At 42.9% G+C, this 26,092-nt stretch overlaps 1 protein-coding gene across 1 annotated transcript in view; it reads right to left on the bottom strand.

Annotated features, from left to right (window-relative positions):
• Window positions 1-26,092, bottom strand: part of NEURL1 (neuralized E3 ubiquitin protein ligase 1) — an 87,244-nt gene that overhangs the window by 42,863 nt on the left and 18,289 nt on the right. Inside the window, exons 2-3 of the mRNA XM_082053606.1 lie at window positions 20,066-20,307; window positions 15,097-15,418 (exon numbers count right to left, since the gene is read on the bottom strand). Of these exons, the coding sequence (XP_081909732.1) occupies window positions 15,097-15,418; window positions 20,066-20,307 (564 nt within the window). The remainder of the gene's footprint in view (window positions 1-15,096; window positions 15,419-20,065; window positions 20,308-26,092) is intronic.

Below are 26,092 nucleotides of genomic sequence, written 5' to 3'. Positions count from 1 at the left end.
GTGGCTCCCCAGGCAGAGCTTCTCCTCAGCTGCCAGCTCCAGCGTACTGAGCGGGCGCTGGAGCCACGTGCCTGTGCACACTTCTGTCCAGAAACGCCAGTGCCAGCAAAACTTGGCTTACTACATCTGAGCAGATGAATATTTCATGAAGAACAGAAATATAATTTGGGCATTTAAAACAAGTCAACTGAACTGTACATTCATGTGCACAGAGGTAGCCATTCCGCGTAAAGAAAGCCATCGGATACCGAGCCTCACTGATCTGGTTTCCTGTGCAGGCTGAGAGCAAACTATAAAGCACTCCTCTCCAAGCCACATCTCTACAAGGAAGTCTACATTAAAAAAAGAAAAGGGAAGAAGAAACCATATTCTGAGCTCAGCCAATGTTATGCATACTTCACTAATTGTAGATACCCTGAAAAACCCTATAGTAGGTTCAACCTGGCTGCACAGGCAGCAGATCAGCAAGTGCTCCTTTGTGGCAGCCCTGAGTGGCTGCAGAGGGCACACACATGCTAACTGCTGTCCAAACTGGACAAGAGGGCTTGCTTTCATAACCATAGCCACATAAAACAATTTGGTACCAAGTCGGGGCCCTGCTAGCAGTCCAACTTTCATGCTTTCGATAAAAAATAATAAAATAACAGCAATTTTCAATGCCTAGAGCGCATACATTTCAGACAACCTGTTGTGTAATGTGAGAGCAGCAGCGCTGCAGGAGCTGGACACGGCGCAATCCAGGACTTACTGAGAGCAAAGGAATAAGAGCCTGTATGTGGCCAAGCCACCCCAGGAGGAATTGTCGATAACATTTGCATAGATCCAATATCTTTCAGCTCAACAAATTCAAGCCATGACTCAGACTTTGCCTAGGGACCAAAGATAATGCAAAGATGCATTAAATGCTTCTCATTTGTCCTTATTTAACCTTCACTGGCTGCATCAGGGCAGTACACACCAGATATGGGTGCTCTGTGTGCCCAGGGGAAGCAAAGCCAAGCACCGCACATGGTTCCCTGGGATGCACTAGGAAATTTGAAGGCCACGTAGCATATCCCATTAGGTTGCACAGCATCATGCAGAGGCTTTTGTTACCCAATGCCAGTTTCGGGGATGAAACTCCTCTCTTTCCAGGTATGGATGGCATGAGACACTCCACGCTTTTGGAGATGGACCAAAACTCAGAGGCTCACCCATGGAAAGCCACGGGTCAGCTCCGCCTGCTCTGATTACTCTCAGACAAGCTGCAGGGGCAGCCCCACACCACAGCCCATCGTCCCCGCAGCCCCTCAGGGGACGTGCTGAGTGCCCGCATCTCACATGGCAGCTCCCCGGGTGGCAGCGGAGCCGTCCGGCTGCGCGGCACACGGCTCGGGCACGCCATGGCTGGGGGAGCATACGGTGCAAGCCAGTTCCCCAGCCTGATGTTCAATGAGACTTGACAGGTCCCACTGAGGTCTGCACGTGGAGAAAGAACCCCGGGCCCCCACGCCAGTGACAATGCCTCGACACTGCCCAGCCCCAGCTTGCCCAGGGTGTGCGGGATTCAGCATTTGGATCATCTCACAGCAGGCTGGCAGGGACCCAGCGGCGTGAGCATCATCCCGTCTGCTAGAGCACGGGGCTGGCTCACAATGCACTTCTACCCTTGACGCGGGGGTGGGAGCGGGGGCATGCGTGTGCAGGGACATTCTTCACTTGTCACCCCCAGGCTTTGGCTGTTTCTTTGTCTGCAATCACCTAAGGGTGAGGAGGAGTTGAAAAACATTACACTGACAGCGCTGTCAGAGCTGCGGATATAGGGCCTTCCACTCCACGCCAAGCAATCCTCTGGAATGGTTTGGACATGATAGGTAAACAGTGTCGGGCTTGCTTAGCAGGGAGACATTTGTATTTAGATGTTATAGATAAGTGGTGCATATTTGAGACATCTGAAAGTTATTATTCCAGGCAGTTTCTAAACAGAGAATCTCAGTTGCGTAGCCCCTTAACTCTGAGTTGACAGGCAGGATAATGATTTAAATTATTGTTAAACACAGGCTCTGTTTTAAGTGGATAGAATTCAACACCATGGTAGGTTTGGGGGAATGGGGGTGTATTGCAAAACACAACATTTCCAGTTGCTGGAGATTTGATCCACAGGAGCTTCTCCGCCAACACCATGCATCACTATTCACGCTATGAAAATGGCAGCTGTAGAGATCCTCAAAAAGGCAACATCACTCAGCTATCTTCTGGATCATTACCACTCCCTCTAATTGCAACAACTTTGATTAAGAGAAATGCCTTTTTGAAAGCAAAACATAAGAAGTTTTCACAGACTGTAAAACAGAGTTCAGCAGTGAATCATAATTATTTTTCACAATGCTTTTGAATTACAAATGATTTATGCTTCCTTGAGTTCAATAAGGTTATGTTTATTATGCTATCACTCTTTCTAATGAAGAATATACCAATGTGTTCTTCATTATAAGTCACTTGAAGCACAACTATTAGGCTGTATTACATCAGAATACTACATTTGTTTCATCTGTAAGGAGTTTGCTTTCCAATGTTTCTCCATAGGGCAGATACCCTGCACTCAGCTCCCCCTAGACCACCCCCATACTGCAGGCACGTTCAGCACTTACTGACATCAGAGATGGTTTTAGCCCCCACCATAAGCTTTTTTCTGACATGCCAAAGGTTAAGTGTGATGGCACACACTGGCTCCATACTGCAGCCTTTACACAGGCAAAGCTCCAGTGAAAACAAACCCATCTCTTCCGTGGAAAGGAGAAAGGGGAGGAAAATTATTTTCTTGCTTATTCAGCATCTGGTTATCTGTGTGACAAGCAAGCTCCCAAGCTGTACCTCCAGCCTACAACATCCTCATTTCCCAAATGGGTAATTCACAATAATGCAGGTGAGAGAGTCTTGTCTCTGCTCGTAGCATTAAGATGCAACTAGGCCTGAAAAACAAGCAATCGCACCTTGCCACTTAAGGGAAATTATATGGCTGATTAATAATGGATAAGCCTCACAAAGGCCACCAATTCTGCTCAGCGTACCCACATCTTATCTTAATTATCTTCATCAATAATACCTAGAATTGTTTGGAAGTTTTAGGGGAAATTTAGTTCACTCACCTAAGCTTTTATAACGGTTGTATCCAGCAGGGCAGGAGCATACTTGCGTGATTTGTCCCAGGAAGATGAGAAATATGAGTCTGAATTGGCAGCTGAATCCTTTACCACAAAAACTAAGGATGGTGTTTTGTACCTTCCTATGAACCATTAGTTATTGATCTGATGTACTCATACCAGCATGTAAAGGCTTTCCCCCGCAGGCAGTGCTTGGCTGCTTTTCCTGCACAATTAAATCCTAATAAATATTCTTCCCTCATTAAATTAATGGACTAATGTCTGTCTGGGTATTTCTCTCCTGTTCTAATGTGATAAAAAATATATTCCTACAGCTTTGTAGGAAGCAAACAAGCAAACAAAAAACCCATGTGGGTATTAAAGCTACTACTGCCCTATTTGAAGAACCCAAGAGAACCACAAAAGGAAACTGCAACCATCAACAGAAAACGTGGAAACAATTCTTTAGTTCTCAAGCCGGGCATTGAATTTGTGCAGTGACAAAGCCCCTGGGAAGGCTCAGGGACCTCACCTGCCTCCTGGGACCCACAAGAAGCAATTTTTGCTTCTTCCTGCAGCCCTTCCAGCTGCTGCTCAGCCAACAGCACATCCTCTAGAATACAGAGAGGTACAATGGCGAGTGGAAGCCGGATTTCCTCCTGTGTTTGCCTCCAGAGCCAGAGGCTCTCTGTAAGGAAGAAGAAGACTCCTCATGCCTCCAAACCCCTTCTGGCCTCAGCACAGCACAGAACAGGCTGATGGCACTCCGCTCTTTCAATGAGCAGGCAACGTGGTCCTGCCCTCCAGACAAAAAATTTGAGACAAACGTGTATTGGAGAGAATAAATGAATGGTAAGGGCCCCAAAGAGAGTATTTCCCACTTATTTTTAATTCTGGTCTACTTTTAGTAACCCTTTAACTAGCTGAACCCGAAAGAATTGAAACCTATCTCTCTGAAATGTTTCAGGACAGTCCACTTTGACAGAAGATATCACAATACGGTCATTTTGAAAACCTGTCAAAACTAAATTCTCATGTCTTGGCACAAGCTGATAAAGCCACTGTGTTACCTCTCCATCTATGACCCAAGAATTCTTAGTCTCCAGAGAAGTCTTCTGCTAGTTTCTCTAGTCATCTTCACGCTGTAGAGCCAGCAGGGACTCAACTACCTGATGATGGGAAACTGCAATGCTAAAAGCGGTCTGGGTGCCTTTGGTGTCACCTTCTTTTCCACCTGTGGCACAGAATGATGGAACAACAGACAAGTATCCAAACAAAATCCCTGCAGTCTCAACTGCTCGGCTTCACCACTATCAGGAAAAGGATATTAAACATGGAGACAGGGTTGCAATCAGCCTTTCTGAGGAAATAATAACCTGGGAAATTCTGACTCATGCTGATTTGTGATCAAGGACTGTGACTGAGATACCAAAAAAAGGAATTGAATCAGATTTTCATGGCTGCGTCAGAATGAATTAATTCTCATCATATAACTGGAAAAGATTTAACATCACAGAAGCATTTTTAGAATGACAGCAGGATATGGAGGCTGTGGTAAAGAAGAAAACATGATTATTGAGCTGGAGAGACTGGCAGTGAAGAAAGATAAAAAAGAACTAAATATACCATAAAATAATAGCTCGATCAAATAGCTGCCCATAGGAACATTCTGAGGAGGGGACAGCACTTGTGAGTATCTGGGACTGCTGGCTGCAAATGCGCCCCGGACAATGCTTATGCCAAAATAACCAACAGTGAAACATCTCAGGGGTGATGGTGAAGTTGTCTTCAGATCCCTAGAACACTTGGAGAAGCTGCTGTCATTCACAGCTGGTTTTCACCCTCCTGCTAAAGCCAGCAAGAGGTGGCTGCCTGGGTTTGTGCAGCGGCTGCCGTTTATACCTGTGCCCATTTCAGAGAAGGGTTAAGATATTTTTTTCTCAATTTTGTGGTTGCCAGGTAAATCAAATGTCAGCTGAGCTCATTCTGATGTGAACTAAACCAAAGTCAGGCTATTTCAACTCTAAATGCTTGCCCATATAAATGATTCAGGTTTGCATAACTAGACCTTTTTAAAGCCATGTTTGCAAGTAATTTGCAATAACTTTCTAGGTTGTTCATTGTAACTAGACCCTCTGCAGGAAAACACTGCATTCTACCTGTTTTAGAGAGGGGTTTTTTTCTCAACCAAGCAAGCTAGAGATGCTACTAAGTGGAAGTTTAGACTCTAAAGTGCAACTCGATAGACAGGAGTTCATCTGGCAGCAAATTCCAGGACACAGACTGAGGAGTGTGAAATCCCCACTGCAAAGCACTGACAAACAAAAGAGTGTTTCCTCTCTCCTCATACAGCCCACTCACCTTCATGCAAAAAAACCCTTTGATAGATCAGTCGATGTTTATAATTAACAGAAGACTTCTGTAATAAATTAACTATATGATGAAAAGAGCCATTGCACAAAGAGGAATAGATTTTTATCAAGAGCAGAACAAAAAGCCACCACAATCTAATTTGAGACATAAGAAATACATCTGACTCAGATATTTCCCCATGTGCCATTTTTCTTCTATATCTTCATGATCCCTTTGATAGAATGTCAGTAGTATGTGCTTGACCTGATAAAAGACCTCACTTATCTTCAAGGAACACACCAGGCATCCACAGTGACCCATGCAAAACAGTTCAAACACACCTAATGCCCTGTGCTGTTCAGATAAAGGGAAAGAAAATAAACAAGCAAACCAACAAAAAAACCCAACCAACCAATCACAAACTAACTGAGAAACACAAGCAGCCGTTGGGTTATGAATTATCAACACAAAGTCAAAAAAAGCCAGTGATTTACAAGTGTAAATTGAACCCTGTATGAGTGAAGAAACCAGGCAAGAAAGGGATGGTATCTTGGTCACTGGGCTGTTCTTGCCTTCCCCATCAATATAACCTAATCTCTCTTGGCCAAATCAGTCCTTCTTCCAGCACTCTCAGCCAGCAGTTCACCCTGTTTCCATGCTTTCATCTTCCTGCTCCTCTCATGCTTCTGGACCCCTTCATAAACCTTCCAGCACAGAAACTAGTCACATTTTCCAAGAACGCAAGTGTTGCTGGGAGGAAATCTCTCTACCTCCCCTCCAACTCCAGCAGTGCGTTCCAGCCTCCCTTGCTCATGCTTATCTCCCTCGTCACTCCTCTCCTAGATGAGCCTTTGCTCCTCAGAGAAACCATTAAGCACAGGGTCTGATCCCTGCATAACCATCAATTACTGATTAAGCACAGTCCACTGGTTTTAACCTAGCAAGCCTTGCACAGAATCCAGTAACAAGCAGATGGCAAAGAAAAAGATCCGGCAAAACGCTTAAGCACATGGCTATCTTTAGGAATGTGAACTAACAGACTTACTCAAGCACATTCCTGATTTCTAGCACATCAGATACACCTACATAAGTGCAAGAAGTGGGCAAGTAGTTAACCATCCTGTTGAATTCAGGCCCTGCAGCCTATGTAGTCTTCTCTTCTGAGCTACTAAGAATGGTGAAACTGTCCAGTTGGAAACTACACACCTTTTAAAAATAGTATTTCACTCGAATTTCTCCTCCATCAGCTTTCAACCATTAGCCTGCCAACGTAGCTTTGTCTTGCCTTAGACCGCTACTTAGCCTCTTTGAAGCACTGGTCTCACATCCAAAATGGATGCACTAGAAATTATCATACAAATAGTCATAAAAGTGATTGTGGCCTAAGACCAAATTATTTCTGTATTTCTCCTGAGTGAGGCAATTAGGCTGAGTTTAAATTGCCAGTCCTTGCAGCTCTGCAGTGAAATTCTCCATCAGTTCAGTTTTCTTTCCAACTGTTTCCAGCACTGACCTTCAGCACAAGGCCAATTTCCTTCCACGTGGCCAAGCAGCATTACAATCAAGATCTGTAGACTCTACCATGTTAGGAACGAAGCAATAAAAAGTGTTTTGACAAATGTAGGCAATGTTAAAGCTCATCTGAGACACAAGTATACTCCAGTGTATGAAGTCATTGAATCAGATCCAGCTAGAACCAAACAGGCCTTAGAAACAGGAGCAGAAACAACAGGAGTGATGTTTTTGTCAAAAAGATGCTTTCATGCAAGACATGCTGGGATAACAGAGCAGTTTGCTAAAGTTTGTGAAAGGCTCAGGATGGTGATGGCTGCGACCTACAGATACCAAAGCAGGCAAAGAAAATCAACCAGGGAAAGATCACTGCAGACCAAGGAGGAAGTGTGAATGTTTATCGGAACACAATGATCAAATGATCGTCAGTCTTCTGGTTCCAGCAAACACACAGCTCTGAGGTGCTGGGATCACAGAATGTTACGGATTGGAAGGGACCTCAAAAGATCATCTAGTTCAATGCCCCCACTGGAGCAGGAACACCCAGATGAGGTTACACAGGAAGGTCCTCTGGACTCAGACACGGAGAGAAAGAGAGAACACTCTGCTTTAAAGATTTTGGAGGCTTTGGATCTTTCCATGCAAATATTGCAGTATTTATTGGCATGGTACCAGAGTGGGAATAGGATTATTGGATTCTAAAGGTTTTCTCCCTGGAGTGGTCTTTATCCTCTTAAAAGAAGCAATTAAACTTTTTTTTTTTTTTTTTCTCCTTCCCTGAAGAGAATTAATTGTCTGTGAAGGGTCACACCAGTGGCCAGATGCACCACAAGAGATTTTTATCCTCTTAAGCACACCAGCCATAGCCAGTGGCACAAGATTTTATTTAGTGGCCAGCAATCTGATTTATCAGTCTTTTGTCCCTAGCTACAGACTAAAAACTCACCAATCCCAAATAAATTTGATTTCAAAATCTAATAGGAGCAGATGGAATGGGAATTTCTTTTAAAATATTTCTGTAAAGGCCTTTAACACCCAAATGATGCTAATACCTGAGAATCCAAACTTGTGACTAGACATACCATTCTAGCCTATATACATGGGCATATTTTGTATAAATTCTGCAAAGTTCTGTCAGGAGAACCCAGCTATACATCCCAAGACATTAGGAAAAAGCACTTACCTACAAGGGATATTTTCACTAAATGCCACAACATACGCAAAACACGTATTACAGTTTGAATACATTATGAAAATGTGCTTAAGAGAATGTGATACAAGAAAGCAAAATCCAGATTTTTCTAGATGTCTGAGCAGGAGAGGGGAGCCCAGCATTCCACTGAGCACAGCATGTTGCAGTATCAGCTGCATTATAAGCAGAGCTGATGAAGCCTCTGCGTCAAAATCAGGAGTTGATTCAATGCAAGTTGTGCAGCCTGGAGAACAGAAGTAGTGGCTCAGCGTGATTGAAGGTGAAAGGCAGGAGAAAATAACACCTGTGCTTGCAGAAATTTTCTTCAGGGAGGATGTAGAGATGCTGGTTGTTGTCAGAGACAGAACAACCCTGAAGTTGCATTATACTGGTTGTATGTCACAGTCATATGGATTTTATTTCATACACATCAGAAAAGAGTCACATACAACTGATAACCAGAGAGGCTCTTTCTGCCTGTGAAATATCAACTAATTAATATCTTTGCCATGAATGAACAAACGGGTTATTCTACCGCATGTATTAGCATCATGATTTAGTCTGAAACTCAAGGCTAGATCCTGCTCGCAGTCTAAAACCAGAGTGACTCCACAGATTACTCCAAGCTTAGGATGGTAAAACTGAAAGTGGGGAGGGCTATAGGTAAGGATTTCCAAACTGAGCCCAACAACAACAGTTCTGCTTATACTGCTTGGAAAAACAAACGGAGACTTCAGAGTACAAAGCAATGTCATTTTTAGCTCTGTTGTTGATATGGATGGAAAAGCCAATTTAATTTTATTAAAGGTGTCAAACTTTTAATAACCCAGACACCTACAGGGATAACAAAATCATATCCTCTGTACAGTAAAATGCATATTCAGCAGCTGTAATACCAATTAGATGTTGAAATGACAAAGTGCTATCTCATGCCAGCAGAGACATAGTGTACAGAGCCAGTGTTTAATTTTATCATATAAGCAAAGTTTAGCCGTCATCTGTCATACAGGGGCCTCCACAGCTGGAACAGCTGGAATTGAAAGATTAGCACAATAAATTGTTATACTTTCACCAGATCAGCTATTCAGTTTACATCCAGAACTTACCTCCAGGTCCAACTGTCTTACACTGGAGTAAATGCACTCCTTCTGTCAAGCTATAGCTCTATGAATGGAGAGGAATTAGCTTTCAACATTACAGCCCAAGGGTTGTACAGTTTAAACTACCTTGCTGAATATTTTGGAGACAAGTATAGTATTAAGAAAGGTGCAAAGGTTAATTCCCTGTACCAACATATTCTTTCCACCTTTCTTTTTAAGAAAGACACTTATTACTTGCAGAATTATAACAGGAACCATATTAGACAAACTATGGAAAATACAATTATATGCAGCACTAAGGTGTTATTTAAGAGAATGTATTAAAAAAAATAGATACCTTATCCTAATGCTTTAAATAAAAGTGTCACGCTCTTTGCTAACATAAGGAACTCCTTGAAATGCTTCTGGAAAAAATACTGCGCCATTAGTGGTATGTTATTACTCTATGCTAGAAACTTCTGTAACTAACTAAAAGAGAGTAATGAATTCAGTACACAGTAAATTATTCCATTACTTTATACCTTTAGTAGAAGTAAAATAAAGTGATAGCCCTTTTAAACGGAATCACTGTTTCCAGACTACAGGTTCCACACTTCTGCTAAGGAGTAACAACACTTAGCAAAGGCAAAATAAACTCCTAAGTGCAAACCAGTAATATTTACCTCCTCAAAGTAACAGCCACATTACTCATCAGAATAGATATTTAATGTGAAGGCATCATTTTCTTTAACACAGGGGCCTATCTTTGCAGTGCCAGCATCTGAACTACAGTGTACACACACCCATAATGTAAACACCACCTAAAATTGTAAGTTTTCATATTTCATTGTGCTTTTATGGGTAACATGGAAAATATTATTATACAGCCTTTCTTGCCCGTGATAGAAACAATATTTCAGCCTTATCACCATAAACAAGACAGACAGAGCTGGAGGACAGACAGACCTTCAGGCACAAGGAACTGCCTTTGGGCTGTGGGATAACTTTCGGGTACCTATCACATCTGAAAAAATATGTCTCTCCAGAGGTGTTATGGCAAAGCAGGGATTAATTAACATAGCAAGAGATTAGTTATTTATGAAACTGTTTTCCCATTTTTAGCTGTGTTAGAGAGCTTCCTGCAGCTGCCATAGAGACAACAGCTACAGACAATAAAACTTTATGAGCAATTTAAATTCTCTCTCCTCTTAGGAGATGTGGAAAAACAATGACAACTGACTGTTTGCAGGTCGTATATATCTTGCCTTCATTAAGCAGAACTCTGTTTAAACACGTATTATTCTTTCTCATCAGATTGTCATAGATTTCCACAGAGAGGGTAAATAGTTTATAGCTTCCACTTTCAACAATACACTATAAAAACACACTGCAGTCATATTTGATTATCCCATTTTGTTTAGTGTGAAGCACTCTCGGCAGATCAGTCTGCTTATTTGCATGTGTCAGAATAGAAACAGAAATGGATTCCCATGAGCAATGGAAAAATAAGTTTTGCACTTGGAAAATGAAATAATAATAACCACATGGTAAAATTGCAGATGGATGTTATAAATTAGGTTTACCATCAGTCTTATACCATTCATACCTGCAATTTGCCCATAAATCCACCTCATTTGAGGCTTATTTAATGTTTCTTATAAAGGTGCCCTGGAGCTAGAGATTCGGTTTACCTAAGAAGTGACTAGGGTAAAGAAAGAAAAACATATTTCCTTCCTTCCCTAGAAAATGTGCAACTTCCTTGTCAAATATGTGCTAGCTTGAGTACATTTCCACCCATGATCAGTTCATATTTTGATTTTGATACTTCGCAAACATGGAGCAATAAGAAGGTAGGAAGGCAATCTGGAGAAAGAAATATACAGTACTATCAGTCAATTCTACTGGAATTCATATATGTATTTATGACTGGAGCATATATTTATTCTGTTTCTTCTTCAGGTATATTTAATACATGTACATTTAAAATTTTCCCAGTTTGCAAGGCCTTACTAGTTTTTCACATATTTTATCTTTCCAAGAGGCAATGAAGCATTGCTTTCAACAGGTGCCTCTCAGCATGCCAATCTGAACACAATTATCCTTCGTTTTCCAAGTCCCTGCTGGTAAAAGATGAAGACTACTTTGAAATACCACACAAGTGAAAATACCGATGGATTGGAGAAGAGCATGAATGGAGTAATAAACAATAAAGGGGTTTGATTGCTGACCATACTAGTAAGAAAAGTGACTAAGGAAAATGAATAGATCATTCCTTATGTTACTCTACTGGAAATACATGGCAGGGGTGATATGCTGAAATCATAATTTCTTTGCAGTCCAATTTTTCCATATTTTTAGAGTATATCTGTTACTCTTTGAAAGCAAAGACACTAGATGCTTAGACTAGATGATCTTCACAGGTCCTTTCCAATCTCAACCATTCTGTGATCCTGCACTACAATATCACTGCCAAAAAAAACATGGGCAATTTTCAAAAAGGTACCATACAGCAGGTAAACTTGGAATTCCCCACCAAAAGGTACAGGAGAATGCTGAAGATGGGCATTATGTTTTAACTTACACATCACTGAGGAAAGCTGCCACCCATGCTGTCCAGCAGTGAATCCATAGGAAGTGTACATCAACTTTTCTTAGTCTATGCCAGGCTCAGTAGCCATGTGCTTGAAAACAGCAGGCTAACGTGAGCCAACACCACTTGGTTTCCATGAGCTGCCATCCTTCCTCCAGGGACCTGAAGACCCCAGGATTTAAACAGCTGCTCCTTTCCTTTTCTTTTTGATGCTTTATTATAGCAGCGAGGCAGCAGATTGCTTATATTCAATTTTTCTCGGACTCTTTTTGAAGTGTGAATGAACATGTGTGTATGTTGAAGTGATAACATAAGGCTAAGCCACATTCCTAGTAAATATTACTTCAAATTATCCTGGAATGTAAAACTGCACTTGTGCAAAACTAGCTGCCCAAAAAGGGAAGCAGAGCTGTAAACCATCCTGCCTGCAAGTTGAGCATGTCGGCAGGAGAGTCACTGCATAAGGACATGTTTACAGGTCACATTAGCCTGCATCTGTGCTGAAACTCATGCTCTAAAACACAGAACATACATGCACTCAACTGCAACAACTTCCCCTTTGCAGGCCTTTACATGGTGGCAGGAGACCAACTGAGACCATGTGGTCAGAGGAGGTTGGATTCCTGGGTGAATTTAAGCCTTTTCATCTCTATAATATGTGCAGAGGCGAGGAGAGCAAGGAGTAGCCTCTCACCTGTGACGGATGGTGTGAGCACTGTGAACCTCACCACCCCACCCACCCTTCAAGGTAGATTTAGGCCAGTCTCTCATTTTGACTCACTCCAGCAGTGACAGGCAAGATGTCATCCAATCTCAGCTCTTGACCTCCCCTTGGCTGAGATGCAGTGACCATGCAAGCCCTTTTTACCTCAGGCTGACAAAGAAACTGCTTAAAGGGCTCTGCTTCTGGACATACAGCAAGGGCAGTCAGACACAGCAACATCTGTGACAGCCACACAAACCTGTGCATTGACAGCAGTAATGACATCTCGGTAACTATCAGTAAAGCTGATGCTATGGGTAAAGTCATAAACAGAAAGAAATGAAAAATTAAGGTAAAATCAGCTGTTTCTCTATTATCCACAGGTGTAATTTAGTGATGCCAGAGCATTGTGCAGTGCCTGCAATGCTGATAAAGGAGGAGGCAGGATAGAGCTGAGCAACAAAGCCGGGGCCGGGGCGGGGGGGCGGGCGTGAATAAATCACTGAGCCGGAATCTGAAATGCTAGGCTTGTTTTTTCAACATACCACTCTAGTATCCCCAGCCTTCACTGGATGCCCTGCATGCCATACCAGGCTGAATTCCACCATATGTTTGTAGCTAAGTTATGAAATCCATTTGTCAAGTCCTGGGAGTATTTGGCAAGTTGTCCTGTACTATATGTGTGGTCTGCTACACTAAAACAGGCGTGCAGAGCATTGCAGTGGGTATGTCTATAGGATCCAGAGGCAACACAGACAACAGTTTCCCTGTTCTGACTTCTAGTGCTGTCTAACAATGAATGGAGATAGAGAGGACTCAAGTCGAAGGTGTTTCGGCACAGTTGCTAGGTTTAAAGCCTGCTGAAGGCTGCTGGATCAAGCTACAAATATGTATCTGAGCTCCATGCCAACTGTGTAAACTCAGAAGCTGCCTGCTTCATTCAGGGACTTTGTAACCACCAGAGAGACTGGAGCTTGTTAGAATAGAGGCAAGTCGATGGCTGGCAAGAGTCACATTTTCCTTGTGAAAGGGGATGTGGAAGATGCTGGGACAATGCAGGGGCGGATGACGGATAGGAAATGATTTCTCGGGTGTTTTGAAAGGAAACACATAATCCAGAGTTATGGGCCCTCATTAATCAGGCGAGGAGTCTCAAGGTGCCAAATCTCACAAGAACAGCCAGAGGACTTGGAGTCATTCGTAAGCTCTTCCTAACTGAACCCTTGGCCTGACATTCGCCTGAATTCTAGATACCAATTCAAATATCACCACCTTGGCCTATAAACAGTTGCCTAGTGGCTCTAATTCAATTTGATTCATAACAAAAGATAAATCTTTCTGCTCTTAAAAGAAAGCAAAAAGCTGCTGAGAAATTATTTCATTCCTCTGCCTTGTGCAATCTTGGGCCAGTATTTTTCACAGCAAGAAGAGGTCAGTCCCGTTTTTTCGCCTCCTGAATCACATGCCTCTTCCTCACTGTGTAGGTTGCTATGGGTAGTCCTGCTACTGTATTTTTTAATACAGCAAGGAGTGCAGAAAGGAGGCAGAACTGTCAGAAATGGGCTTCATTAAAGTATTTTTTATATAGCATGAAGATGTCATTTTAACAGAGAATGTCAGGTTGCATGACAGGAAAAAGCCAGAATCTGTCTCAGCCTAGCAAGATCATCTCATTTTCAGGAGGAACTTCAGCTCATGAAGATCAGCAGATACCATCTGACCTTTTCCATGGTGAAAACAAGACCCATGAAACTACTGTTACATGGAGAAGTGCTGTGATTTGTCCCCCAAGTGACAATGCAAAGCTAAGGTTACATGCTGATACCTCTGGTCCCCCAGCAACCTAGTCGCCCCTTAAGTTGGGCCCTTGGAGACTCTTTTCAATTTTTTAAGATGTATAAACTCAAATAGCCCAAATCTTGACAGTCTGCACATTCGGGGCTAGACTGAATCCTCATGAATGCCAAACTATCTCCATTTCAGCTGAGGATGATAGAAGACACTGGCACTCGGTGCTCCTCGTCCTCCAACCGTAACTGTATATCCAGCTCTATATCCAGCCTTCAGACTCCAGAGAATGAATCAAAGTCCTCTGTGAAACCAACACCCTGGCAAAAATAGCTGCAGCTTCTCCCAGGTAATTTGGAAGATATCCATGTTTCAAATCTGTCCATTAAACCAGCCAGAAAATCATAATAGTGCCATCCAGGAAGGATTTATCTATAACACATAAAATGGATGCATTTCCCCACTTTGGCATGGGGAAAGCAGCGGATAAGATAAAGTTTTACAAGGTATATGCTACACTCCAGACTGTGTTCTGATAATACTGTAGTGGCTGTTTCCCACCTCCCAATCATTATATTTATGTGTTAAGTTTGAAACACCCACTGATCCAGACTGAGGTCATGAGATGCTCTGGGGAGGAACCACAGCCATTTCCCTGTGCCCATCCCAGCACAGCGATGGGGACAGGCAGTGCCAGGCTGGCCCTTCACCAGGGACGGCTCAGCATCATCCCTGTGTGTTTGGACCCAGGTACTCACCTAAGAGTTGCACTCCACGGGTGAGGCCGTAGACATCGATCAAAGCCCAGAGGGGTTCTGCTGTCCTCACTCCGCTGAAGAAGAGCATCGCAGCGGAGTCGTTCACCCGATAGAAAACTCGCCCCTTCTTGTCCACCCAGAAGGCTATGATGTTTCCCTCATTCGCAAACTCTTCTGGCAGAGCCTTGGCCCAAAAACCACTTTGGGAAACCAAGTCAGGGCACGCATACTTCGGCAGAGTGTCAGGGTTAATCCTCGATGGATCCTTGGAAGTAAACCCGAGTCGGAGAGCCCCACTCCAGCAACACTGTTTTTTAGTGATCTGCAAAGATAACAGCAGCAATAACAATGCTTGGCACTTGAACATCTAATTACACACTACAGGCTCTATGCCATCAAGCACCCATGGCCACTGCACAGATGAGCCCACTAGATTTATGAAACATTTTACCTGCCAAACACTGCTGTAGCTTTTTCTGGTGCAAGCAGCAATGCTGCACACTTAGGATACAATGCACATACTTAGAAAAAAAAAATCAAATTAAATCTATGCAGAGAGGTAAAATGTAATTACAGCTGCATGATGACTCACTTCTATTTCTAGGATAATTCCTTTTGGCCTAAGGATCATCTTCTCACAAATTGTGCCAAAAATGGCCATAAGAGCTTTTATCTCAGCACCTGCAGCAGCAGAGCTCTTCCCCTGTGATGCTCAGATGATGGGATCTCTCATGACCTGAGGGTAAAGCACTGGCTCCAGAGTCACAGTCACCACCACAGGGTTTTCTGGCTTTCCCAGCCAAGTAAAAGACAGTCTTACCCCTGTTCAGCTTGTCAGATTGGGTGAAATCACAGCCTTGCAGCAGAGAACTTGTGTGTGGGAAAGCATAAGTTAAAGCATTTAACTATATTAAACAAACCATTAGGAGGCAACAATAGATGTTGTCTTATGATAGGGGAAAAACCTATTTATTTCAGCTGTAAGTGGTGTTTTTCAAGACATGTTGTGCACATCTACACCTCACCTGCCAGTATGCAGTTGCTCAGTGTGTCTGGGGCCAGGAACACCTGCCAGAGTTTTGGGAGTGGTACATGTGTCATATCCACCCTTCTACACCCAAGAGACAGCAGGACAAAGGATCACAGATGCCCCCAGAGTCATGAGCTGCTTCTCACATGAACTGAACCCTGAAATGAGGGGGTTCTGAAGGGAACAGGCAGTGGGTCCTAAACACATGCAGCACATCCAAAACACTATCCAGTTACAAGGTTTCTTTTTCCCATGGAAGCAGGGAGTCTTGCAGGATTAGTATGGTCCCCAGATGGAGTTGATGCCCTTGGAGAATTCTCTCTATCTTTTTGTTGTTTGAATATGAACCTGCTGGGTATTGCTCCTCCTGAAGGGCTTCAGCCTGTCAGCATCCAGACTATGAAATGAAAGACCTGAGGATGCTGAATCCAATCCTGATGTGGATCCATGATGGTTCCTACATGCCAGTTGACACGTAATTGGCGTTTCTGTTCATGCACTGAACCTGCTGCAAACATGAGAGCACCTGAAACAGCGCTCTTCCATCAGAGCCTTGGCAGCCTCAAGCAATTTCACTCATGGCTGCAGGACAAGAGCACAAACATGGATATGTACCACCTACCAGATGTCACAGAAAACTTGCTAACTTACTCTGATTTCTGTCTCTTACAAAGCACTAATGGCTCAGATGAGCGGCAACGCCAGAGACTGAACTGTCCAGGACTGCAGGACTTTGTCCCCAAAATCCTGGCAGCAGCTCCTCATCTCCCAGCTTGGGAGCACTAGATTTTCATCAAGGGATTCTCCAAGGCATTTTCTTTGGACTTCTGAATTGTCTTCTAATCACATTCATACATGTTCCATTTTTATTTCACATGTTCCTTGCCAAGGCAAATCTGGAATGTGTGCCCCTAGGAGCACAACAATCTCACAACAAATACAGTTTTCAAATCCTAGAGGTTTCTGTTTTATAATTAAAGTAGCAGAGACAGTAACTTAGAGCTTCAGAAAAAAGTTAACAACAGACAGTTCCTCAGTAAAGTGGGTGCTGCTCTTCATCCCTACTCAGTCCAGCCAAGCACCTGAGCTGTTTACATGAAACACTTGAGCACTGACCTCAGCCCCAGGAATCACGGGAAGCTCCTGCCTGCAGAATGGACACTGGGGTGACACTAAAAAGGACCACAGCAGATTTTCTATTTTATATGCCTGACCAGGATAGGATGGGATCACGCATGTCCCCAGTGGAAAGGGGCATGCACATGACAAAATAGGGAATATAGACACACTCCAAGAAGAAGCCTGGATTATTTATTGCAGTAAATTTACTGCAAGACCAAAAAACTTTTGGGTCTGAGATAAATATGGCCTCATTGTTATTTGTACAATTTACTCTTTCACAGTCTCTTGCCAATACTTCACAGCAATCACAGGCAGCATGAAGTAAATACTCATATGGTAATTGAGGCTGCATATGTTCCATGTATTAATCAGCACCTATAAACAACTTTCAATACAGTCTGACCACAGGCAAACTAATATCCAAATTAAAATCTGGTATAAAGCCTGCCAAGAATTAGACACAGCTGGACAAAGGATACACAGTTTTGCTAAAAAAGGCAATGGTTAATTGTAGACTATATTCTCTCTTCAGCAGCCACTGCTAGCAGAAAAGCTTGGGCGCTGCACTGGTTACCAAATGGAAGGAAAAGACACTATCTGCATCCAAATTGCTAAGCCATGGCTGCTTCCACAGGTTCAGGCTCCTGCTCCTGTGCCACTTTTGACTATCTCACCCCTAGCTGTGCCTTGAGTTACACAGAAGAAACCATACTAGGACATATATCTCAGCGGCAAAGATGGAGGAAATTTTCCCAAACCCCACACAGCTCTGGTTCCCTGATGGCATTCCCAAAGCTGCAATGATATCTCAGAATAAAACCCAAGATATAACACCTAAGAAACAGAATGGTATCTCCAGACTTCTTTCTTCCAGTTTTTCAAAGGGACTTTAGAACTTATAGGACCTGAACAACTGAGTTCATAGTTAGTCTTTAGCTGATAAGGAGGTTTAAGATGCCACTTTCCACAGGCACACAATAACAAGGCAATTGCAGGATGTAGTTATCAGGAAAGCAAAGATGTTTTTACATTTCCATCCATCCCTAGAGTGCTCAAACCTCTTGATTACTCCCATGAGATATTCCCATGAGACTCATCAGGAGCTCTGCTCTTAAATCCCTTGTGCAAAGATGAAAGATTTGCATGTGTATACTTTACATAAGTTGTGCAAGCTAAAATTCAAAAATATACAGTGATAAAAAGTATGAATATCCTGATATAGCTACATTGTTTCTGAATGAGGAAGGACTAACCCAGAACATTTGCCTAAACCACTAAACCCACTCAAATCTTTGATGGTGTTTTCAAAAACAAAATGCTGCTTTCACCTCCTCCCAAATAATTTTTCACAGTTGGTTGTCCAAAGTGCTGGCCAACGTGGAAAAAATCCCATTAGGCAACATGAAGGAGTCCTGCTGGGTTGCTGTCCTGAATGGAAGCAGTAAGAGCTCCACAGGAAACTTTACAAACCTGTAGGAGGGATTTTCTACCTATGGGCCTGAGTCTGAAATCAATGAAATCTCTCTGTATTATCAAAAGGGGGCATATTGCTTGTTTCTTGCTCCTTTGCTGGCTGTGAGGGAAGAGGCAGGGAAGGCTGATATGCTGCTGTAGGTCCCAGCTCTCCAGGACCTCTAGCAATGGGCAACAACCATTCAGACTCAGTAGCTATATGCAGATAAACCTCCTGGAAAACTCCTTGTGCGTAAATGAAGGATTTGCAGGCAGATTTTTCACGTGTGCCATGAATTAGTCTGCCAAAGATGATGACCTACTTTGTGTGAATAAAATGCACAGCATTAGCTAAGAATGGAAAAACACAGTCCCACAAACTGGAGGGCTTAAAGACTGAATGAAATGCAAAGACCCTCATGCTCCTTCAAGGTGGTGAGAGCCTAAAAAGTGCTTCATTTCCTAGGGGACTAATGAATTTCTTCATCGGGAAGCAGCACTGAGACATGCTGAACTTTCCCTGCCAGCTGCAGCAGAAGGGCTACCAACTCCATCTTCTTGGCTACCACAGATACAAAGGAAGTGAAAACAGCTTCCGCTAGTGAGAAAAATGAGATGTCTGCAATGTTCTCTCCTCTGACCTAAATGCTATTAGGTGACTGACTCAACAAAGCAGTCAGCAGACTGCCAGAAAGATCCTTCTCTTAGATGGCAACTGTGATCGCACTGACTGCTCCTTTCATCCTCTCAGAAAAACCCTTTTATCTTCACAGCCAAGCACACGAGCAAGCATCTTCACTTCCAGGTCCTTTTCACCTCCTGTCTGTTGGCTGTGGAGAGGCTGATTCCCACCTCCAATGAGACCAGCCCTCATTCCTGCCTTGTTTATAGGAAGAAAAGGACTTATTTTGGAACCGAACACATAGGCTAATTCCTCACCCTCCCCTCAGCCCACCCAGTAAAACTCCTTTGCAGGATGCAAGCAAAGCCTAGAGGACACATTTGTTAGAGAGTTATTGAGGTTGCTGCTTTTCAGACTGACCAATATAGCCCTTTTTTGTTGCTATTTTCCAGGCAGTCTCAACTTATTCTGCTTTTCCTTGTCTAACATGCAGATAAGCTCTTTTGGAGCATGGATTTCCCTTTCCTTCCCAGTTTCTACAGCAGTCTATACTGATGGCTCCAAGAACTATGATGACAAAAGCAGAAGTACCAACAAAGATTGCAGATCTTTAAGGGTAAGATCTGACTACTGTGCTTTTCAAGGAAGGGCTAAAGATCTGGTGCAAGCACCAAAGCCTGTTACATTCCAACATGCATTCACGGCAGCTCACATGGCAATAAGGGAAGGTATCATTTACTCACCTTAAGCCTGACTTGTTCGTAAATAACAATGGGCCTGTTGCTGAAGGTAATGGCATTGCAGAAGCTAGCCTGGCGCTTCACTGCCTTCTGTGTCGTGTCCATGATGATCTGGGATCCCTTCGTGTGAGGATGGAAAAGCAGAGGGCTGATGGACAGAGCTCCACACTGTGGGATGGGGAGACAGTGCTTCTGCTTGTGGTGGCATCGGTGGGAGGAAGCTGAAAATGACCCACCTATGGAATCTGAAAGCAGAATGGGAAAAAAAGGGGGTTTCAAATCTGCTGTGATTAATAAAAGAATTTAAACAAACAAACAAAAAAAGGCAGGTGTACTTCAGAGTGGAGCTACAGATCAAAATAAAAGTTCGTCAAATCCCTGCTCTGTAAATCACTAAGGGTTTCTAGAGCATCTTGAACAATAAAATGCCAGAAAGATACCAAACAATCCTGTCTGGACAGTCTGATAGTACAGAGCACAACATGGAGAACACAGCTCAGCACTGAAATCACAGGGCATTTGAAGGCCACACTTCAGATGAAAAGGTAATAATTGTTTCCAAAACTGGAGCAAAGCACGTGCAAAGTTGTTGTATGAAAGCTGTCACATTTAAGGAAAATCTTCCATTTCCGGAGGACTCTCACACAATTTCACCATTTCTCTCACTCCTCCTTTGCAGTAGCAATGCCATCAATCCTTGCCTCATGTGTCCTACCCAACCTCACTAAGTGCCAGCTCAGACAATTGCTAATTTATACTCAAGCACCACTCAGCCATAACTCACCTGGATTCCTCCACCAATCACCATCCATTCTCCTCTCTCCTCCACTGATGGGAACCTCAGCTGAGATCCCACTTGCCATGAAAGAATTGATGAGAACACTGTGATTATGGTGAGCAGAGGGAAGAGGGTGAAAGGCTGTGATGAATGGAGGAGATTACATCTTTCTTTAACCAGGGCCCCACACAAAGAGTCAATGCACGATCAACACAGTCACGACAGCAGCTTTGTTCATGAACAAATGGATATGTGAGTTTATTTTCAACAGGGAGCCTCCAGCAGTTCAAACACAAAACAATTATTATATTGAACACAAGCCATCTACTTCCTTTTCCTTGTGTTCACATACACACATGTTATGCACATATGTTTGGGAAGAGATACTTGTAGATTTGGAAACAGAGTATCAACAGAATAAAGGATTATTCCATGATAGACTCACAGATGCAACAAAAGAAAATATGACCTTAACAATGTGCCAGTTTGCACTGTAAAGCTGTGTGACTAAACAGTATGGTTAAAAATCCTATTCCTCAAGCACTTAAACGATAGAAATTAATTATATACATTCTTCACGCAAATTAATTGCTGACAGTTATGTGTTTATATAACTACTATAAAATAATCCTTACACCTCTAATGTAATTCTTGGCTTTGTAATAAAAAGCATGGTCCCTATTCCTCCCAGGCTCTAGAGTAGTTTTACCTTGTAGCTACATGAAATCGTAATGGCACATCATCAGGGTGAGCCTGAATAACTACCAACAGAACTTAAAATCCTGGTTTCTGATGAGAACATTTTAATTCAATTTCAGCATCAGTCACTCTGGCCTTCTCTCATCTCCTTGATGATTTTTTTCCTCACATTTTCAGCAGCAGTGCTATCTGTCCCTTCAGAACAGAGCTGGGTGGCCAGACAAACAGGACTTTAAAAATTTCATTTATGCTTTGAGGGAGAGATGAACCAAGTGGGAGTTATTTGGTGCTAAAAATTATGTGGAATATAAGTAATCTTCCTTCTCCTGTTCCTCACATATGGAGGAGGAGATATAAGGTGCAGATAAAAAGTGGAGGTTCACCTGAGCAGGCAGATTGGAGAGAGAAACCTTCAGGAGGAACAGACTGCATGGAAGGGGCAGCTTGACACAGGGAAGGTCAGGATGCAGTGGTTCATGAGCCCGACCTTTTCTCTTTGGGCATGCTCCTGCCCCAGGGCAATGCACCTGTCTCTCCCCACAGACCAGAGTAGGTGGGGTCAGAAGACAACACAAACTGCAGCAGCCCCTACGGACAACCTTGCGACGTTACCTCCCAAGACCTGTTCAATTAGAAGCTGTCTTATGCATTCCTTCCAGTATCAACAGCTTTCTTCCAAACCAGATTAATACCCCTCTGGAACCCTGTTAAACCCTTGGTTTTAGTTACAGCTTGCTGATGATTTCCTCAGGCTAAGTGCTATTTTGCAAATAAGTATTTCCTTTATTACTGCAAACATGATGCTGTTCACCATCACAAATGGTTATGAGTCAGAGTGGTCGACTTAACCTTGCTCCACTCCACCGCCCCAGGTAGGTCATGCTGGTCTGTAGGGACAAGACTCTTGACAGATGGTCGAAGCAAATCATCTCAGCCTCTCTTTTGGCAGAAATTTTTCAGGTTGCTGGATCTCCCCATTGCTCATCTCTCAGCTGCCTCTCTGTTTCTGCTATATTTATTTGCAGGAAGACTGACTAAAAGTGAGCACCTAGTGTAAAAACATTCATTCCTAACTTTTCCAGCTTCTCTATAATACATATGAAGTCACAGTCATTTCTAAAACTAAGCACATATTGAGGGATATAATAAATGATTAGCAATAATATACAGTCAAAGGATCCATAGAAAAATATGAAAAAACTTTTTCTGGTCATTTCCAGTCTTGTTTTTTTCAACGTGGCTTTGATAGTTCCTAGGGGTGTATATATGTGAGAGAGAAGCTGCTGCCAGTGAATAAACATTCAGCTCATGCCACCTTTACATCCAGATCTGAATTGTGGAGCTCAAACTTTTTGCTAGCAGTCACTCGGCAAAACAAACTTGTGCAGCACAAATGCACACACATTTTAATTGGCTTGATTTAATATTTCAGTGCTCTAATTTTACAGGATAGCTTGGCTGTGATTATAACCGCCACAAAACTCCATAGGACATTGAGCCCTTTCAACATGCAGTAATGGAGTCACCAAAAGTGCCCACAGCTTTCAAAACAGGCTCTGATAACACCACCACATATGTCCAGAGCATCTGTTGGAGCAGCATTACAGAGCCGTAGGGTCCTGCGTGACCCCACAGGAAGGATGTTAGAGAAATGCTTTTATGCCAATGACAGTCAGCACCACTGTGTGAGAACAGGTCAAACCCATCTTAGACCATCACCTGCAAGACCAGGGGCCCCCATGCACACAGCTGAAACTCGGGGCAACAGTGATCTATGGGAATGGAAGAAACCACTCCAGGATCAGCTTCCACAGATGGGTAATGCAAATGGGGAGGAAAGCCTCTTCTTGCTCCCAAATGCTCTTTCACAGCAATGACTCCTGCATGGCAAACACACTTGGGTAAGGACCAGAAAATGTCTTAATTTTTAAAAGGCACAACTATTTAATAATAGGGATTTGCATCTTACAAAGGTTTGGAGAAGTTACAAAGAAATGGGTCAAATACAAAGCCCTTTGCTCACTTCTTCAGGGCAGGTTGCCTGGAGACACTGGGCAACTTCAGATGGCAACACAAGCACCTAATACTGGACTTAGACAAGGAAACACAAGCTGGTGAGATAAATCACTGTCCTTACTTGGCCAGCTAAAAATAAAACAAGTTATCCACTTAAAGCTTTAGTTCACACTGGGCTTGACCTGGACTCCAGCCTTCTCCCATTCCTTTGTTTAAACTACTAAACATTTAGACATCCTCAGACTTTGCTACCAGCAATACTGGTACAACACAGCTGAGGCCCTTGCAGCCGGTTTCAAAGTTTTTTTCTTTATATAAAAAAATTGAAATTTACAAACCCAAAGTTTCCATTGGCAAAATAAGCAAAAATCCACCTGATTTCATAGCAACTATGCAAAACTCCATTAACAGACTACTCCTCTCCCACAACCTGATTTATCAGTTGCCTTCAAAGGTGAAGTAATTGCTTGAAATAAAAATTACAAACAAATAAGTATTAGAAAGAAGGCTGAAATCTGAGAGCATGTTCAAGGGCACTGCAGGTTTCTCATACTACAACATAACACAACTTCCCCCTGACAAGCAGGAGTCAAAAAAACATGCCAGGACTACACAAAAACCATTATCTTGTGACATAAGTCACACGAGCAAAATCATGTCTCTCTGAAAAGAGCCCATTTGTCAAAGGGCTGCACATCCAGAGAGGTACCATGGACCCCTGTACAGCTTTCCAGGTTTCGTGCTGGGGTTCACAAAGAACAGCATCTGCTCACTCTTATGGTTTTAAATATTATATAGATTTCATTTTTCAATTCATGCCCAATAACAGATGCTGTTCGAACCTTTTCATTCGGTACTGGCTTTGAACCCTGAATACAGTCTGCCCCTAGTACCGTGATACCCACCAAGAGAGCAGCAAAAGTGGTCATATAGTCCTTGCTCCCCTGAGCCACTAGCTTGAGTGGCAGATCTTATGAAACCTTTAGTGGGTCAGTGTGAAGGAGACGTTACGTGAATCACAATGTGAACCACTCTGCCTTCAGGTTTCCCACTCCTACGTGCATCCCTTTTGGAGCCCTGTTTGACAAAGTGGAATATTGCCCCAAAGGTGGCACATTTCCTTGTCCATGTTCATTAGACATCCCTGGACTCCTGCATCTCAAGGCCTGAGCAGCATCCAAACACTATATAAAAGGCAGCATTGGATGTTATCAGCTTAGCAAAATGCATCCCAAAGCCTGTTAGGGGTTTTCACCAGAAGAGTTCATGCTCTGCAAACATAGGCATAATCTTAAAGGCCTGGGATTTCTTAAATGCTGCAAGAAATGACTGGATTTAATTTTTTTTAAATACGTTTTTTCCAGTTGAAAAAAATCTCAGTAGGCACCTATCAGAATACTGTCAAAACTAATTCCAGACTGAAAACTTACTGCAAGGTATTTAAGATAAACTTCTTAGAGCATGTGAAATAAGTGGCATTCAGAATTGAAAGAGAAAAAAAGACTTCAAAATAGAGCCCAGGGACCAACATGCAGCAGCAAATGGGAATGACAAATCCCTGTCAAGCTGCAGAGGAGGGCAGGTGAGGAGAGGTCTGGGGATGGTGACAGAGGTACCTGTCCCACAGGTGAGTGACAGTGAAAAGAGTGGACATGGCAGAACACCACACTAGGAAAGGAGAAAAGGGTTCCAAAATTATTGCATTACCAAAACAGGCTAACAGAGTGGTTTATCTGGCAGGTAGCCTTACTGCATATGCATTCAAAAAGAAGGATTCTGAGAAGGAAGAAAAGGAAGCCAGGGTGTGGGGAACGCAAGGGAAGCCCTGCACCAGGGACACACACGAGGTGCAGTAGAAAAGCTCTAGCCCTGAAAGACTATCTACACGGTGTTTCCAAAGCTGGGTGGCTACTGGCAGCACAGAGAGAAAAAAACAGCTACGAGGTGAATGCTCATAAGCCTTACTGCTTTTTAAGGTGTTCTCATGCTTTGAGGAATCATGACAGTGAAATACAGTGTAACTAGTTACACAGATCCTTCACATTTGCTAATAAACTTCAAAAAGAGAAAACCACAATGAATTCATTGTTGTACGCTTTGCAAGTGAATTCTTAAAAGCGCACTTCAAGATACAGTTTATTAAAAATAAATATTAGCTTAACACCAGTGGAAACTGAGAAGGGGTTGCAAACCTTGTTTTCTCACATGCAGCCTGACCCAAGACGTGCACAGAAGAGAGGGAACCGTAAATTAATGCAAATGAAAAACAAGGATTTCTTCATTGCCGTTAAAAACATGTTTGTTGATGTTGAAGGAATAAGTAGTCACGTATCTCCAGTCTGTATCCAGCTCTCCCTGTGCCTGTTACAATGCTAACGACCCTGTCAGACTGCTGTCACCACGGTGGACTGGCATTGGCACTACAAGATGATGAGGAAATGAAGCTTTGCTCTTCCACAAAGACAGACCATAGCTTTGCAGGTTTGGGGGCATTTAGTGATAGAAATGCAATGGGTTAATTCTGGAGCATTAAATCC

The sequence above is a fragment of the Streptopelia decaocto genome (genome assembly GCF_964273445.1).
Source record: "Streptopelia decaocto genome assembly, chromosome: 5".
NCBI classification, from domain to species: Eukaryota; Metazoa; Chordata; class Aves; order Columbiformes; family Columbidae; genus Streptopelia; species Streptopelia decaocto.
Note: the sequence above shows the minus strand (reverse complement) of the source record. Positions and strands in the feature narration are given on the sequence as shown.